This window comes from Phaenicophaeus curvirostris, chromosome 13 (genome assembly GCF_032191515.1).
Source record: "Phaenicophaeus curvirostris isolate KB17595 chromosome 13, BPBGC_Pcur_1.0, whole genome shotgun sequence".
Lineage (NCBI taxonomy): Eukaryota > Metazoa > Chordata > Aves > Cuculiformes > Cuculidae > Phaenicophaeus > Phaenicophaeus curvirostris.
The window spans coordinates 8,744,651-8,763,017 of NC_091404.1; the positions used below are offsets into that span (position 1 = coordinate 8,744,651).

At 47.4% G+C, this 18,367-nt stretch overlaps 1 protein-coding gene across 2 annotated transcripts in view; it reads left to right on the forward strand.

Annotated features, from left to right (window-relative positions):
• Positions 1-2,344: 2,344 nt before the first annotated feature.
• Positions 2,345-18,367, forward strand: part of RNF128 (ring finger protein 128) — a 39,586-nt gene continuing 23,563 nt past the window's right edge. The window contains exon 1 of one of the 2 annotated variants that reach the window (XM_069867730.1): positions 2,345-2,796. In XM_069867730.1, coding sequence (XP_069723831.1) covers positions 2,391-2,796 — 406 coding nt within the window. In that variant the 5' untranslated portion in view covers positions 2,345-2,390. Of the gene's footprint in view, positions 2,797-15,000; positions 15,404-18,367 lie in introns of those variants that run through there. The other variant, XM_069867732.1, reaches the window with a different exon arrangement.

The following is an 18,367-nucleotide window of genomic DNA, read 5'->3' on the forward strand; positions in this document are numbered from 1 at the left end:
ATGGAATACAACACTGACTGAATTCAGAGAAAGAATTCTAGAGCCTGTATCCAGAAAAAGAGAGTTGTGTGATACCTATTCAAACATCTCCATGTGAATCTTGAAAGTGAGTTGGAGTGTGAAAATGGACTGAAAGAGGTCGTTTGCTTCTGTGATCAGTTTAGGTGATTCTCCATTGTTTGTATTGGTAGAATTCAGTGTTAAAATCAAGTCATTGCAAACACCAGAAGAAGCTGGACCTGACAGAGCAGATGACTGAAAGAATCTGAAAGGAGAAATGCAGTGTTATCTTAGAGTTGGTTATCTTAGTCAATAAGGTGGGTAGGATTTTCAGTATTTCCCTCCCTCCACTTTTAATCTTTTTAACAAGGTCATTGCATCACAGATTGCATTAGGAAGTGAAAACCCTGAGCTTTCATCACTAAATGAAAGATGACGTGGTCATGTGAAGTGACATTCAGGTTGAAATAGAAGCAGGAGGGTCTTGGGAAGCATCATCACTTTTATTGGATACCAGGGGAAACATAGTGACAAAGGCTGAGATACTTAATGCCTCCTTCACCTCAGTTTTTAGTAGTAAAACCAGCTGTTTTCTGGATACCCAGCCCCCTGAGTTGGAAGACAGGTACAAGGAGCAGCGTGGAGCCCCTGTAATCCAAGGGGAAATTATTAGGGACCTGCTACACCACTTAGACACACACGAGTCTATGAGGCTGGATAGGATCCAACCAGGAGCACTGAGAGAGCTGGTGGAAGGCCTCAACAAGCCACTTCCCATCATTTATCAGCAATCCTGGTTAATCAGGGAAGTCCCAGTTGACTGGAGGTCAGAAAACGTGACACCCATCTACAAGAAGGGCTGGAAAGAGGATGTAGGGAACTACAGGCCTGTCAGCCTGACTTCGGAGGCAGGGAAGGTTATGGAGCTGAATGCCTTGAGTGCCATGACCCAGAACATACAGGGCAACCAGGTGAGCAGGCCCAGTCAGCATGGGTTTAGGAAAGCAAGGACATGCTTGACTAACCTGATCTATGATGAGCAGGGATTCAGTGGATGAGGGAAAGACAGTGCATTGTTTACCTGGACTTAGTGAAGCCTTTGACACTGTCTCCCACAGCGTTCTCCTGAAAAAACTGGCTGCTTCTGGCTTAGGTGGGTGTACCCTTCACTGGGTAAAAAACTGGCTGGATGCCTGGGCCCAGAGAGTTGTGAAAGGAGCGAAATCCAGCTGGCAGCCAGTCACAAGTGATGTTCCCTAGTGCTCAGTGTCGGGGCCAGTTCTGTTTAATGTCCAGATATGGACAAGGGGATCAAGTGCTTCTCTCAGGGGGGTCTGGACAGGCTGGATCGATGGGCCAACACCAACTGTATGGGCTTCAACAAGGCTGAGTGCTGGGTCCTTGCACTTAGGTCACAGCAACCCCATGCATCACTACAGGCTTGGTGTAGAGTGGCTGGAAAGCTGCGTGGTGGAAGAGGCCCTGGGGGCGTTGTTTGACAGCAGCCAAACATGAGCCAGCAGCATCTTGGCTTGTATCAGAAATAATGTGGCCAGCAGGAGCAGGGAAGTGCTCATAGCCCTGACTGATGGGGCATCACCTTGAATCCTGTGTTCAGTTTTGGGCCCCTCAATACAGGAAAGACATTGAGGTGCTGGAGTGTGTCCAGAGAAGGGCAACAGAGCTGGGGAGGGGTCTGGAGCACAGGCCTTCTGAGGAGCGTCTGAGGGAACTGGGATTTTTTAGTGTAGAGACAAGGAGGCTGCGGGGAGACCTTATCACTCACTAAAACCGCCTGAAAGGAGGTTGTAGCAAGGTAAGTGCTGGTCTCTTCTGCCAAGTAATGGGTGATAGAACAAGAGGAAACAGCTTGAAGTTGCACCAGGGGAGGGATATTGGGAAAGAAATTATTTACTGAAAGGGTTGTCAAGAATTGGAAGAGGCTGCCTGGGGAGCTGGTGGAGTCTCCATCCCTGGAGGTATTGAAAAGATGTGTAGATGTGGGGATTGGGGACATATTTTAGTCATGGGCTTGGCAGTGTTAAGGGTTGGCCTCAGTGATCTTAAAGATCTTTTCCAACTTGAATGATTGTGTGATTGTATGACCCAAGCTAGAATTTGAGCAGTAATGGGAGAGAAGGAGGGGTGCTTTGTGAAAAAGGAGTAGGAAATTAGGGCTGAAGGTTATTTGCAGGTCCTTCAGTCTGGATCTGTACTGGCAGGCAGGTGTGTCACTCGCTGTTCTGACCCAGCCCCCACTCCAGCTGAGTACAGTGACACCTCGAGGACTTACCTGGGCGGTGTCAAGTTCCTGCTGGAACTGAAATTTCAAACTCCTCAGCAGTCTGTGGGCTAACGACAACTACCACCAGCTGAAAATAGATGCAGACATGAAGCAAGCAGATAAGTTCAGGTTTTTCTGCTTCCTGGTGATTTTTGGTACTTTTTTTGAGACTACAGAGGCATTTTCTGTGAGAGCTGCTATCAGTTTATTCTACTTCAACAGTACAAGCAACAGCACTGTGGCTGAACACTGTGAATGTGGACTTTATGGATTAAATTCTCCTCTGCTTAGTGCTCAGGGGCTCGTGGGCATCCCTAAATCTGCTAATCTTCAAGCCTGCGACGCAAATACCCAGTTCACCATCACGAAAATGCCGTGGATTGCACTGATTGAGAGAGGCAATTGCAGTTTTGCTGAAAAAATTAAAGTGGCAGCCAGAAGGGGTGCAATGGCAGCTGTGATCTACAATGCACCGGACAAAGGCAACCACACCGTCCTGATGTCGCATCTCGGTGAGTATTGCAGAAACCTGATCATTTCTCTGAAGTTTGGTCTGGGACAGCACAGCTGAGTGATTGTTGTTTTCATCAAGTTGTTCAGTGCGGGGAAAAAAGTGCATTATGCAATTTCAGCCTTCACTTCATTGCTTAGTAGGAAGTACTCTCCTGTTAAATAGGTATAGTATAGCCAAACTGGAGTGTCTCTGAAGTTAGTACCATTATTCACATGTACAGCATGCAAATTATTTTAGATAATAATGCAGAGAAACCCCCAGTGTCTGCTTTGAAGGTACTAGTTTATTTTTCAGTGTTAGAGGACATGAAGCTACAAGTGTCTGCAGCTTAGGCGCGTGCTTGGCAGACTGCAAGCCAGATCTTGCCTTTTTTTTTTTCTCCCTCAATCCTAAATTGTTCTAATTCTTTCTGAATAGTGGGTTATGGGTGATCTCATCCCCTTCTGGGATTCCCTAATTCCTTAATGGAAGATTAGGCAAAATTATTGTAATTGTCCATTCTAGCCCTGATACCTATAGAACTGTTGCTAGAGAGGAACTGAGAAGGTAACCCTGATACTGTATCGCTTGGCTTTTATTTCTATGTCTGTTCCTCTAGGTCAACTTGTCTAATGAGCATTTCAGGACAAAACCTACATATATGTAGCTAATTCTATGAAATATACTTTGGTGAAGCTGCAGTAGGAATCCTTTGGTTTAACTCTTGCTTATATAATTTTTGTAAGCGAACTGAGTGATTTTTAATCCAGAGATGAGCCAACATTTTACTTATCACATCCCCACGCTGGTTTGGATTTCATTCTTGGAGCCCACAGTGGGCAGTTCATCTGGCACCAGCTGGCTCAGAGCCTCAGTTATGCACCTGTAGGAGCATCACAGGTGCTTTTAAAACCTGATAATTATGGGATGCACAGCTCAAAAAAAAAATAAAATACTAAACAAGGCTTTGCACAATAAAAAAGTGCTGTACAGCACTTAAAAGTGCAGTGGTTATTGTACTACACAGCCAGCTTTAACAGCCCTAATTTCATGATTGAGCTGATGTTTACAAATAGAGCTTAAATGTTTCACTGGAAATGTACAGCAAATACACCAAAGTTTTTGTTCTAACTGGAGAAAGTGATTTCGACTTCAGTGGCCAGCAAGTAAAGATTCAGATTATTTATCTTATTTAATTTGATTTTGGAGTGTACCAGCTCATACTAGCACTGGATGAATAAAGAAAATTATACTGTCTTTATGGAGCTGCAGAAATGGTGCTAGCTGGGTTTCTTGTGAGCAGAGGTAGCCCCAGCTGGCAGGAGCACAGCAGGAGCAGGGCGGCCCGTTCCCCTGTAGCAGAATGGAATGGAACCTTGTTTAGACATGCTGAGTAACTGGGATGCCATAAGCCCGACAGTTACACTGGACTACAGAAATAAGGTAATTATTTAGGACAAGGTCTGAAAGCAAACCCTGATTTTTCTGGTGATTCTTTTTCTAAAACTAAAAAGGTTTTTAGACCTTGAAAGCAACATACATCACCCAGGAGTGTTTTCCTGAGACACGAAGCGTTATCTTTCTTAATTTGATTAATTTAATTTTCTCAAAGACAAATTGGGATTTTTATAGGACTATTTCCTATAGTCTGCCTCTAGGACTGAAGGGGACCTTATGATCTGTCTGATGGCAAAGAGGTTTTATGAATCAGCGCAGTAGTCATTTGTGTTAAACACAGGATAAAATACTTTAGTGAGATGGAGTCTTTGTCTAATCAGTGTAGGAGAAGCATTTTCTCTCTGTATGTATTTCCCTTAGTGCAGAGCGTGGAGTCATTCTTTCTTCAGGTAAAACAGGAAATTCCTAAGAGAGGTGGTCATTGCAGCACAGTGCTTAGAGCAAAAGGCTGCTTGGAGATGATTTTTTTTTTTTTTCAGTGGCTTGGTTGTTCACCAAGCTGGGGAAGGAAATCTGTTTGGCTGGAATCTGCAATGGTGGCATTGCCCAGAGAGCTCTGAGGGCACGTGGGGATGAATCTTCACTGGGTAGATTCCCTTCACTGGGTAGAACCTTTGGAGATGAGAAGCCCTCTTGGCAGAGCAGCGAGATTAAAATCTGCCCTGCTGCTGCCAGCGATCTGCAAGCTCCTGATTAAACAAGGAGCAGCAGCCTCCAGGGTTATCAGCTGGCTCTCGGTTAGGGCCAGCCAGTTAACTGTCTGTATTGCTCTGCTACCATGCAGGGCTATAGGAATCCCATCACCTCTGTTATTTATTAGATCTTGGAAGCAGTTTCATAGAATCATTGAATACCAGGTTGGAAGGCACCTCAAGGACCATCTGGTCCAGCTTCTCTTGGCAAAAACACATTCTAGACAAGATGGCCCAGCGCCCTGTCCAGACAAATCTTAAAACTGTCCAATGTTGGGGAAAACCGATGTTGTTTCCTGTTGTTCTCCTCCCTTCCTGCTGACTTCAACAGAAAATCGATAGAGCTTTCTAGCCAACCTGAGTTTCTGTTAAAACAGTACAATACTGTGTAGGTATTTCTCATTGTAAAAGGCCCGCTCAGTCTTACAGTGGCGAAATAGTTTGTTCTGGGCAAAGTTCAGGTGTGCAGGAAATGTTGGTAACATGAAGTTGCTGGGACAGAACAAAGAGAAAAAGTCCCCTCTTGGTGACTCCTTTGTCATCGTCTACTGCAGTTCCTTTTACCCATTACCAGTCTTATTCATTACTGGGTACTGGTTTGTTGTTAAACAAACACACCCAAGATAAAATTGTGTATTAATATCTTTTACTACGGAAAATTTTAGAGGTCAAGATACTAGTAACAACTTTCCCATTCCTCTCTCATTACACAAGCCACTGGTAGGAAAATGCTCTACTTTAATCTGAAAGATTTTCTTTAGGTGTTTGTGTCTTATTTGCATGAAATTAGATTGATCCAATAGTACCGAGACTAAGCTTTTGCCAGAAGAAAAATGTCTGGTTTTAGTAGTTCCAGCACTTTCTTGATTTGCTCTGGAAAGGAAATGGAATATGTATCTGTAACAACATTTCTCCAGCACCGCTCCTTGGCACTTAAATGAAAATTCCAGGAATTTTGAAGTTTTTGAAACACAGGCAAATTTAAATGAGGTATTTTGAGGCTCCTTGATTAGTTACAAATACCAGACCACAGACCATAGCAGAGTAACTATGCTTTCATTTTCTAAGGCATGCTGAAGTAATCCTGGTGTCCTTCTGCTTGAAGTCTTCAAGCTCAGATGGATGTTCCTCTACAATAAAGGGAAAAAATACTGAACATCAGTATAAGTAGATTTAGGGGCGTCTTTACATTTATGCCAAACCAATACTCTCCCTGAAATATTTCTTTATTGTCTAATGACCTAATTGATACGTTTTTATTTCATTGTCGCTTCTAGTAGGCTATAGTTTGTCATGCTCATGTAGAGTGAACAGCATTTCACTCTCAGATTACATTTATTTCAGCTGTTCAGCATTAAAGAAGAATGTCAAAACATTGCGAACATGTCAGCTGTAAAACACCCCCTATCCATGCAGAGGACAGATTTCTCAGGGCCTGTAAATGGTTCCTTGTCCCCTGAAAGCAGCAAAACCTTGCTTTGCTTTTCCGCTTTCCCATGCAGCACAGTTTGCACATGGGATAAGGCTAATTTCTTACTGGGCCGCAGAGGATTTGGGAAATCGGTTGTTGGCCAGTTGCTTTAAAGATATGCTTGGCAAAAATACAAAGTACATGAGGAAGCAGTAGTAGTATTTTCTCTGGCATTGTTTCTTTCCACAGTGTAGCACCACAGAACTTCCTTTGATCTCTGGATGGCCTGTCTCCCAAGGCAGGTCATTTCAAAATGCAATTTCTTTCCGTTTCCCTATAGTGGGAGAAAATGAAAGACAAAGTCTACTGGACTGAGCAGCAACAGGCGTTTAGTACTGCATATGTTTAGTATTCTACAAAGAATTGATATAAGAAAGCTGGATTGGACTGTCTGATCTCCAGAAAAGATAGATGTTTCTTTCCAGAAATGCTCCTCAGCCATAAAAATCCCTGGGGCTGTGCCAGAGAGCTGCAGTCAGGTCTGGGATTTTCCAGAGCCTCGGAACACAAAGCAAGCAAAGCTCAGGACCTGACCGTGCTGGCATTTAGTCTTTAGCTTCCAAGGTAATTGATGTCACGAGTACTGGGTTTATTCCTTGTGACTACATACTGTTACCCCCTTGTTCATCCATAAACTTGGTGGTGAACATACACAGGGAACCCAGCTTCTGCCTTTGTGGAAAAACAGCAGGAAGTTTGTCTTGGGATCACAGTGTGGCTCTCTCATGAATTTTCTTGGCCACCAGCTGGGTCCAAGCACCAAACACCTAAATCTCACACACCTTCACAGAGAGGATTTTCTCCTTCCTGTTTTTATCCATTTGAATTCTTTGCTTTACTGCTTTGTTTCCTCCTCCGGGGCCCCTTTCTCAGGGCTGTCTCTGCCAGAGTGGCAGGTGCCTTTTGACATCAGCAGCTTTTGGAGGTGGAAGGAAGGAATGAGAGAGCCTGGCAAGTCTTTGGCTTATTGAGGCCATTGGCAATGTTCCCACTGACATGACTAGAGTCACTGAAGTTTGTCACAACTTACATCCTAATTATGCTGATGTCCTAATTATGCAGTAGAAGTTGAGCTCTAGCTCTGTGATCTTAAAAGCCCCTATTCAAAGCCTTCCTGGCTCTGGTTTGTGGTCCTGCAAACAAGGTTTTCAGGACCAGCTAGAGTCACTGCTAAGCTTTCCTTATTGGACATAGAGGTCTTTACGGATTCGATGGAGATAAAGTCAGAACTGAAACCAGGCATACTTGTACTGTGGATGATGAAGCTCCTCAGGGATGTGCTACTGATTTCTGTGAGTGGCTGGGATCTGTGGCCCCATAGAGGACCTAGAAAGGGCAAATGTTTTGACTTGTACTCATTTCTTCCTCAAAGGACCAAGTGTCAGTGTGTTCTGCTCTTGAGGACATGTTCAGACTTCCAGTCACCTGATGCTCCTCAGCTGGTCAACTGGATTACATGTACTGTATGGAAAATCTTGGTCCCCAGGCTGGATAGAGATTGCCCAATACACTGCAGGGGAAGGAAACCACTGATTCAGTCCCCTGCTTGGAAACTCGACCATCATTGAATAAAGACCACCACTGAATCAACAAGCCTGAGTATTACTATGCTTCAGCTGCACGTAAAACCAAAACAGACCAAAAGTACATGTTGTCTGACAAGTTTTGATCTTTCTTGAATGTTGGGGGGTGTTGTTTTAGTTTTTCAGAGGAATTGTAGATGCTTTTCTTGCCCAAGGCTCCTTGGAGTCATCTGTATGGAATGCTTTTATCTTCACTTTAATTCGCTTGCATCTCCTAGATATTGCTTATTTCTATTTATCAACCAGGCTCCTTTGAAATAAGAGATGGAAAACATAATTTCACGAAATGGCAAGTGTCTTTGATGAGGAAGAGTGCGTGCAAACTTTGGTCCACGTAGGAGCATCCATCCCTTTTGTACCTTCTGCCTCTGCTGACTGTTTTACCCATATTCTCTGGGGTAGCAGAATGTGCAAGTAGCTGTTGCAACAATTTGTCCCCCTGTGCCAGAAACTTGGGGAAACAATATTTGCTTCCCTGGCACTGGGGACTGACTCTTGTGCACATCTGGCTAGCTGAGGAAAAATGTTTGGTACGAGCACACAGGGCAATCTGACACCCTTCATTTTTGCCGTTTCCAGTGAACGGTGTTGTAGGCTCAGGTTTCCAAGTTGTGTTCAGCCAAACAGGTTTCTAGATTCATACTGAAACTTAGCTGGAACTGGCCATCTCTGTGTGTCTTCTGCATCGAGTCACAAGGATCATCTCAGATTCTCCTGGAAGCTCCTAAGCTCTGCACGCAGGAGGTTGGAGGAGGTTTCCAGCCTCTATGCCTCCTCCAGCCTGACCTTGTCCTCTTTGTAAAGCGGCAAAGGACCACAAGCTCTGTTCTCATGCCTTAATTTTTTTTCAGCTAGCTAAAACTTGGGATGCTTTAGCCCAAAGCATCGTCTACTCTGCAGCAAGTCACCTGCCCAATCCTCTTTCATTGCTGGTTGTGGACATGAGCAAGTTTTGGATAAGGAAATGCAACAACTGTTGTCTTTAACTTATGATTCTGTGTAATGTTTGTTCATGGATTTTTCTTGTCCCATGACATTCTGTCCTAGGTTTCGTTTTAGGGCACTCCTTTTGTTTGCTTTTTCCATTTTTATAAGTGATTCTTCTTTCCACTTCATTGTTGAGTGGAGAAGGCCCAGAGACATGGGTCACATCCATACGCAGCACGTGGAGGGTTCAGTGCTGGCTCTTGTAATGCTTTTGCTGACAGAGTTTTCTTGTGTCCTTGCGAGCTTTCCTCCAAAGACAGAGATCCAGAGCTGGGTACTTGAATAAGAAACAAATGCAGTTTTGGAGGACATGTACATACAGGTACCTCATCAGCAAGCTGCCCGGAGTGATCTGGCTTGACATTAAAAAGCAATATTTAGTACATAGGATTTTTTATCTTGGAAAAAAAGCTGTTTAAATATTTAGTCAAATGCGATAAATTTGCAGATAATGATAGGGTCCGTACCGGTAGAAGGCAGTGACAGCATTCCCAGGATTTTACTTAGTTTTTCTGAAAGTCATGCCCTACTTTCTGAGCTTCTCAGAGCCTCCACCAGTAGCCTTGCGGCAAGATTTTACAGTATTAGTTTTTAAATAATAATAATATTTTAAGGTTTAAAAAGTCAGATTTGTGCTAGAAATGCCTTCATGCTCTACCTGTTTTAGATGTAATCCTGGTTCTGCTTTTGTAGGAGCCCATTAATGCTGCTTATCCTTTCATTCTCACCTCTGTAGTCATCCTGGGCTACAGTGCTTCTAATTTCAGAAACTTTTAGAAAGTACTTGCAAACAAATGTAGCAGAAGAAAGTTACATGACTTGTTAATAGGTTGTATTGTGTGTCACAACCCCTACAGTGTCTGGCCTCTTCCTCCAAAATGAAATATGCTTTCTCCAAACTATAAAATCTCAGCTTTTTTTATGTAAAGGAGGAGGGGAAAAACCCTATCAGCCCTCCTCTTGCCTGGTTCCTCCAGGCTTCCTGGTAGCAGTGACTAATTTTAATTGCTACTCAGTACGCAAAATTTCTGTGGTGAATTACAGGTAATGGAGCTGAAAGCTATCAGGCAAACTATATTTTTCAAATACAGGTAAAGGATGCACTTCAGTAAGGCTGATTATTTGTTTATTAGTTATCATTCTGGAAGATTTAATGAATAAGAACCCAGAAAGTTCTCCATATGAGTTATGCAGCTTAATATAAGTATAATTGGCATGCTGGTTTTAAAAGATACCGCTTTAACTGCTGCTGGGGTGTCCCTCTGCACTCTGAACTTGTCCCAGCCACCTCACCTGGCTCCTTTCAGTTGTCCTGGCCCAGAGGAGCTCCTAACCATGCCAGGATGCACAGGAATCACTGCTGCTTGCAAGTAGCTTCCCTGCCAAGCCAAGCAAGTCTGGTGTCTCCCAGTGTTTACTCGGAAGGACAGACCACTGTCGGCACAAGCACTGGCTTTTTTTTTGCCCCAATGCAAACACTCGACTTCCTTTACTTTGCTAACCTGAAAAATTCCTCAGTCACGGTCAACAAGCTTTCTGTTTGTGCGTGCCATTTGCTTACTTGGTTATTTTCAAGCAAGTGGAAACATTGCCTGAGTGAGGAGTCAGAAACTTCATATCAAAGTAACGCGATGGCAGTGAAATCTCCACAATCACATTTAGACCAATTTTGTTTCTTGCTATTGCTTTCTACGCCACACAGTGAGAAGTTCAAGCGTAGGCTCGGTGTTAGTTTTGGTGAGATTACCAAATGTGTTGTGACATTCTGCCAGCAGGCAGCAGCTTGGACAGCATGCACGTTTCCCAGCTGTTGTTGAAGAGCAGGGAACTTGGTTACTACCACCCCAAGCCAGGCTGGAGGTGATGAGCAGCTGTGCCCCAGCCAAGAGCAGCTGCGATGCCCTCAGGTCTGCTTCCCGGCAGCCTGCCTTGCTGCAGAAACGCTTTTCCACCATGTGCAGCTGCAACATCTGCACCCATGCTGCCACTTTATTATAATCAAGTTACCAGTTGTAATGTATGAAAGCATAAGAGACACTGGCTAAGTCTTATACTCAAAATCCCCAAACTATAGAAAGTTTTCTATCCCGAGGAGTTTCCAATTTTTGTCTTTGATCCAATTTTGTCTCAGTGAAAACACCAGAGCCAAACAGCCCTAAAGCTTTGGAGGTATTTGAAGCTGAGCAGTTTGGTTGTTGCCTATCGTAGAAGGCTTGGTTATATTTTCAGCATGTTGTTAAGTTGTTCCCTGCACCTACGTGGAACAGGTTTCAAAACAAAACCAGGTCTCTCTGATCGCTCACAGATACACTTCTTATTATAGCTGGAGATGTTACTGCTGAAATAAGTTTTCCACTTAAATGCGGCATGAGAAGGTTAGTTTAGGTTAGGACAAAAGGGTTTGCTTAGTAAGTTTTGTGGGTTTAGCAATATTGATCTTTAGCAAATTGCTTCATCTGCTCTTCATTATCTGCTCTGCATGCTGCTATTTGAGCAGCAAAACCAAATGCTGATCTCCCTGCTCTGCTGAGCTACAAAAACCTGCAGATCCTGTGCTGCTGAGAGTGGATGCCGGTGGAGCAGGATGGTTTCAAAGCCGCTGCCCCTGGGTCATCATTCAAACCTGAGCTGGGCTTGACTGCCTAACGCTTGTTGTCCTTCATTTAGCCCAGGTGCAAGGGAAGGAAACTGTACCACAGATCAGTGCTGAGTTGCTGGTTATCAGGCATATGGATTCAGAGTCCACCAAAAGCCTGCATTAAAAAGCAGTGCTAGCTCATATCAGAAAGTGTTTAACTCCTGTGTTCACTCTAATTTTGTTGGTGATTGCATAGGCAGCAGCTGATCCTATGCCACGTAATCACTGCCCAGTAATAACCCTTTCTAAATGATAGGCTCCCATCCAACAACTCAGCCCGTGTGCAGTGACACGTGCCCATTCCACTTGGGGATGTGTTTGAGTGGCTCCCGGTCCTGGGGACAATTCCATTAAAGCAGCTGATAAGAGCAGGGCCTGTCAATCAGAAGAGTGGCTCTGTGGAGAAGAGGCGCTCAAAATTTTCTTGGTTTTCCCATTATCTTATAATTTAGGAATACAGAACTCTGAATGCAGAATAATATCTGTCTCACTTGAATGTTGTCTTTGCCAGCTACCTGGCATCTCAGAGAATCAGGCCTGAAGCAGCTGTGGGATTCAAGAGTTCTCACATCCTTCTGTGTCTTTGAGTGTTTCCTCCCCCTCCGCCTTTTTTTTTTTTTTTTTGTCACATCCTCCTTAGTCCTAACGACCTTCTCATTTCATGGAGAGGCCAGGTGATTTGGTCAGATTCTTGTCTTTCCCTGCAATATGCCATGTGCTTTCCCCTGGAGGTGTTTAAAAGACGTGTAGATATGGTGCTTATGGACATGGTTTAGTGGTGGAGTTGGCAGTGTTAGGTTTACAGTTGGACTTGATGATCTTAAAGGTCTTTTCCAACCTAAATGATTCTATAAATTCTATCTTTCTTTTTTGCCTCACATTCTCTAGTGGGGCTTTACAGCATGTCATGCTCATGGTTGCAGCGATCTTGCAAGCACTCTGACCGCGCTCTCTGGGGGACAAGTTAACAAGAATGTTTGTGTGCCAGAGCAAGGGGCTTTTGAAACCGGCTGCCCAAAAACTAACTGCAGAGCCCTGAAAAAACACAAATTTTCATTGCGAGTTACAAGGATCAAATAATAATTAACTATGAAAACACAACTAATACATAAATAGAAAAAAAGTGGGTTTGGTTGAAGTGGCAGGTTTATAGTGTATGTCTAATGACAAGGAGAACAATACCCAGTGAGTTAACACAGCTAACTTAGTACGCTATAAACCAATTTCAGGCAGGACTGATACCGCGCATCGCTGAGTGTTCAGCAAATATTAACTCAACTGTGCGAAGTGGGCTGGGTCTTGGCTGGGCACTGGCTGCCGGTGCTGCCGTGCTGCAGGGCTGTGGTGGGGTTGGGCCTATCCGGGGCTCAGCCCCTTTGGGGGTTCCCCACAGGCCCGCTGGGACCCCGGTGTTCCATCTGCTGCAGGCATTGGGGCACCCACTGTGCCAGGAGGTGATGGAGGGGGGTGGTCCAGGGGTCACTCGTTGCTCCTGAGGAGTGATGTCAGGTGGAACCATCACTTCTGAAAGGTGATCTGGGTGGCCAACTGTGCTGGTTTAAGCTAGCGTAGAGTTAACTTTCTTCACGGTGACTCCATGTGGCCATAGTTTAGGTTAGTGCTGGAAACAGTGCTGATAGCACAGGGCTGATTTTGTTACTGCTGAGAAGCACTTACACAGAGCCGAGGCCTCTCTGCCTCTCATCTCATCCCACCAGCGAGGAGGCTGAGGGGGCACAAGGGTTTGGGAGGAGACACAGCCAGGACAGCTGATCCCAGCTGTCCCAAGGGAAACTCCACACCGTATAGTGTCATGCTTAGCATATAAAGCTGGGGAAAGATGGGTGAGGGGATGATCAGTCAGTTGGTGGTGAGAAATTGTTTTAATTTGTATCGCTTGTCTTTCTTGAGTTTTATTCCTTTGTTGTTGTTGTTAATTTCCTTTTGGTTTCATTTTATTATTACTAGAGTTTAATTATTAAACTGTTCTTATCTGAACCCATGAGCTTAGTCACTTTTACCCTTCCAGTTCTCTTCCCCACCTTGTGCTGGGGAGGGGAGTGAGGGTGGCTGTGTGACGTTTAGCTGCTGGCTGGGGTCAAAGCAGGACAGCCGCCACCGCATCCCCCAGGAACCAGTCTGGGAGAGGGTGCAGGAAGGGGGACCTCCTAGTGGAATCATACAATTATCTGGTTGGAAGAGACCTTTGAGATAGTAGAGGGCAACCGTACTAAACAGTAACTCTGAGCACATCATCTACCTGCCTTTTAGATCCCCCCAGGGATGGTGATGGGGTTCAACCCGAGGTGTTTGTTAGATCCTTCAGGGATGGTGATGGTGTTTAATCCGAGACGTCTGCTAGATCCCCCAGGGACTGCGATGGGGTTAACCAGAGACATCTTTTAGACTCCTCAGGGACGGTGATGGGATTCAACTTGAGATGTCTGCTAGATCCTACAGGGTCGGCGATGAGGTTAACCAGACACATCTTTTAGATCCCTCCACGGACAGTGGTGGGGTTTAACCTGAGATGTCTGCTAGATCCCCCAGGGATGGTGATGATGTTAAACCTGAGATGTTTGTTAGATCCCTGGGTCAGGGACAGTGATGGGGTTTAACCCGACGTGTCTGCTAGGTCCCTTCAAGGACTGTGATGGGGTTAACCAGAGACATCTTTTAGACCCCTCCAGGGACAGTGATGGGGTTTAACCAGAGAATTTTTAGGAAAAAATTCTTCACAGAAAGGGTCATTGGGCACTGGCAGAGGCTGCCCAGGGAGGTGGTTGATTCACCTTCCCTGGAGGTGTTTAAGGGACGGGTGGACGAGGTGCTGAGGGACACGGTTTAGTGTTTGATAGGAATGGTTGGACTCGATGATCTAGTGGGTCTCTTCCAACCTGGTCATTCTATGATTCTATGATTCTATGATTCTATGATTCTATGTCTGCTAGATCCCTCAGGGATGGTGATGGTGTTAAACCTGGGATGTTTGTTAGATCCCTTCAGGGACGGTGACGGGGTTTAACCCGACGTGTCTGCTAGGTCCCTTCAGGGACTGCGATGGGGTTAAACCTGAGGTGTTCGTTAGATCCTTCCAGGGACAGTGATGGGGTTAAACCCGAGGCGACGGCGATGGGGTTAACCAGAGACATCTTTCAGACCCCTCAGGGACCGCGACGGGGCTAACCAGCGTCACCATCTTCCAGGCCCCCCCAGGGCCGCCCCCGGGGCTCCCCAACCCCCCCCCCCCCCCCCGCGCGCTCTCCCCGCCCCTCGGCGCTGCCCGTGTCCCCGGGGCGGGGGGCGCGGGGCTGCGGGCGGGGCCGGGCGGGCTCCTCCCCGCGGGCGGCGGCGGTTTTAGCGGGCGGGCGGCGGCGGGCGGGCCGTGGCCGCGATGCGGGGCGCGCTGCTGGCCGTGGCCGCGCTGCTGTGCGCCCCGCGCGGCGCCGCGGGGACCGTGTGGACCGCCTGGCTCAACGTGTCGTGGGAGGACGGCGGGGGCCGCAACCGCAGCGGCTGGGAGGCGAGCGAGAGCGGCCTGTACGGGCAGGACTCGCCGGTGCGGGCGGCGGCGGGGCTGCTGGTGCCGCCCGACGGCCGCGACTCCTTCAACGCCTGCAGCGCCCGCACCAACTTCAGCGGCGCCGCCGGCCCGGGCTGGGTCGCCCTCATCCAGCGCGGCGGCGGCTGCTCCTTCGCCGACAAGATCCGCCTGGCCGCCGAGCGCGGGGCCGCCGCCGCCGTCATCTACAACTACGGCGGCACCGGCAACGAGGTGCTGCCCATGTCCCACCACGGTGAGCGGCGGCGGGGGGGGCCCGGCCCGGCGGGAGCTAGCGGGCGCCTCGGGTGGAGCCTCATCGCCCTCCCGGAGGGGCCCCGGGGGTGCCCCTGGAGACCCCCTTCCTCCCCCGAGGGGCCCCGGGGGTGTCCCCGGAGGCGTCCCCCCCTCCCTGGAGGGATCTAACAGACGTCTCAGGTTGAACCCCATCGCCATCCCTGCAGGGACCTAAGAGATGTATCTGGTGAAACCTGTCACTGCCCCTAGGGCAGCTGGAGGGGGTCTGGTGAACCCCAACCCGGGGGAAGCTAACGGGCGTCTCGGGTGGAGCCCCATCGCCATCCCTGAGGGGCCCCGGGGGTGTCCCTGGAGACGCGCCCCCCCCCCCCCCCCCCCCCGGAGGGACCCCAGGGGTATCCCCGGAGACACCCCCCCCGGAGGGATCTAACAGACATCTCGGGTTGACGCCATCCCTGCAGGGGCTTAAGAGATGTATCTGGTGAAACCTGTCACTGCCCCTAGGGGAGCTGGAAGGGGTCTGGTGAACCCCAACCCAGGGGAAGCTAAGGGGCGTCTTGAGTGGAACCTCATCACTGTCCCTGCAGGGACCCAAGAGGTGTCTCTGGGGAACCCCCCTCCCCGGACAGATCTAAGAGATGTCTCCAGTTGAACCCCATCACCATCCCTGGAGGGATCTCAGAGGTGTCTTTGGTGAGCTCCCTTCTTGGGGGATCTAAGAGGCTTCTCTGGTGAACCCCATCACCACCCTTGGAGCTATCTAAAAGATGTCTCTGGTTGACCCCATCACCATCCCTGGAGGTATTTAACAGACATCTCAGGTTTAACCCCATCTCTGTCCCTGGAGGGATCTAAGAGACTTCTCTGGTGAATCCCATCACCACCCCTGAAGGTATTTAACAGACATCTCAGGTTCAACCCCATCACCATCCCAGGAGGTACCTAAAAGATGTCTCTGGTGAGCCCATTCACCGTCCCTGGAGGGACCTAACAGATGTCTTGGGTTTAACCCCATCACCATTCCTGGAGGTATCTAAAGCACAGGTAGATAAGGTGCTCAGAGATACCATTTAGGTGGGGTTGGACTCAATGATCTCAAAGGTCTTTTCTAGTCAAATGATTCCATGAGTCTATGATTCAGCCCTTGCTGCACATCCCCAGCTTTGATGCTTCTCAGTAAGAGGCTGGAATTTCTTTCCAACTCTCCTGCAAGAGAGGAGTTGCTGCCTGGACCAGCCGGTGCTGTGCGAGCGCTGCTGTTGTTGACTTTTCTCTGATTAATGAGTAACGATGTCTGATAGCTGAGGCCACTGATGAGGGTGAGCAGGCGGCTGCCTGAGCTTTCTGACTGGGCTTGGTACCAGAGGTGGGTGTGCGTGGAGTGGCAGTGGGAGTAGGGTCTCCAGCTTATCTTCATGACCGGGTAGCTGCCCAGAGCGGATGGATGCTGAGTTTCTAGAGCCTGTGAAGTCTGTGGAGTAGATTTGGGTTGTGAAGTAGGCTGAGTTTCCACACTCGGACACAGTTCCCCCCCTCAGTTGCACAGGAACCAGCTCGGAAATAGGCAAAGTGAGAGCCTGGTTTGCTATTTCGTAAGTAACTTTTCACCAGCAAAATGTCATTTCCAGTGCAATTGGCTAAAGCCCTTTAAATGTTATTTCCATTTTTCAGAGGTGGATGGCAGAATTTCTCTTCTCTGGATACTAAGAGCCTCCTACTTGCCAGCACTGTTGGATTTTTGTTGTTTTTCTGTGTGTCCCCCCCCGCCCCCAACTGCCCATCTTTCAAATGAAAATGAGATTTGGCTGTATTTCAGGCTAGTGAGTGTTTCCTGAGAAACAGCCTTTAGCTGGGAGCTGTGTAACTGCCTTCTGAGAACAGCAGGACCAGATGCCCTGATGTGGAGGCTTCATCCAGCCCTCGGCCATTGGACTGATGTGCACACGCCTCACGTGCGTGTTGGTGTTGTGCTGGGTAGCACTGCTTTGGGAAACTGCATCTTCTAGAGAGAAACACAATAGTGAAAACAAGTAATGAGTCTTGAAGCTCTGTCTCGTTTGAAAAATAATTATATCCTTGCAGCACCCATCTTACAAGGGGTGGAGAGTCTCTGTTGGTTAGTGTGTAGGTATGTGTTCTGGAGAGACAGGGAAACAGTAGCTGCCTCCGGAGGCCCATTGAGTGCAGTTTTAATGCGCTGTAAGACTGTACTCTGCTCTAAGAATTTAAAACATACGATCTGGATGGGCTCTGGCTTTTCTGAAGCAGAGCTTTCTTATGTGATCACATCATCTGCTGGCGAATGCTATTGAGCTCTGACTATTGCTGGGCAAATTTCTCCTGCTGAACTGAGAGTAGCATCCCTCCCCTGAGCCCTGTTCACTGTGTGCCTGCCTGATCTTGCAGCCCTCAGATGAGCTCCTTCGGCACTGCTGGCCTGGGCAGGTCACTGCAGAACTTGTTCTTGAGGAGAAGGTATATACTTCTGCCCCCTACTCCATCGTGGCCATTGGGATCCCTGCTGCGTCTTAATCTTGCTAGGAGCCACCTCTTGAAACGAGCCATCTGCTCTCTGCAGTATCTGCTCCAAGAGGAGCTCTCTCCTTTCCCATGCTGTCCATAAGCTTTCTGCTAAGGGATTTATGTCAGAGTGGCTTTAGCTGTCCTGATTATCCTACATGATGGTTTATGGTCTTGAGGGCATGTTGAAACTTCCCAGCTGAACTGTAGACAAACAGCGTGGAGACTCCTTGGAGAAGACAGCTTTTGTCAAACCGCTTATTTCATCCGTGTGACTCCTTGCTGTGTCCTAGCACGATTTCAGGGCTAAGCTTGTTGCTGCTGTTGGTTTTATCCCTTGTCCTCGTTGTAGTTCCTCGCTTTCTCTACTGTTCCACCCTTCCTTTTCTTCCTCTCTGGACTTGAGTGATATATTTTCTGTTGTGGTCGTCTGTGAGCCTCT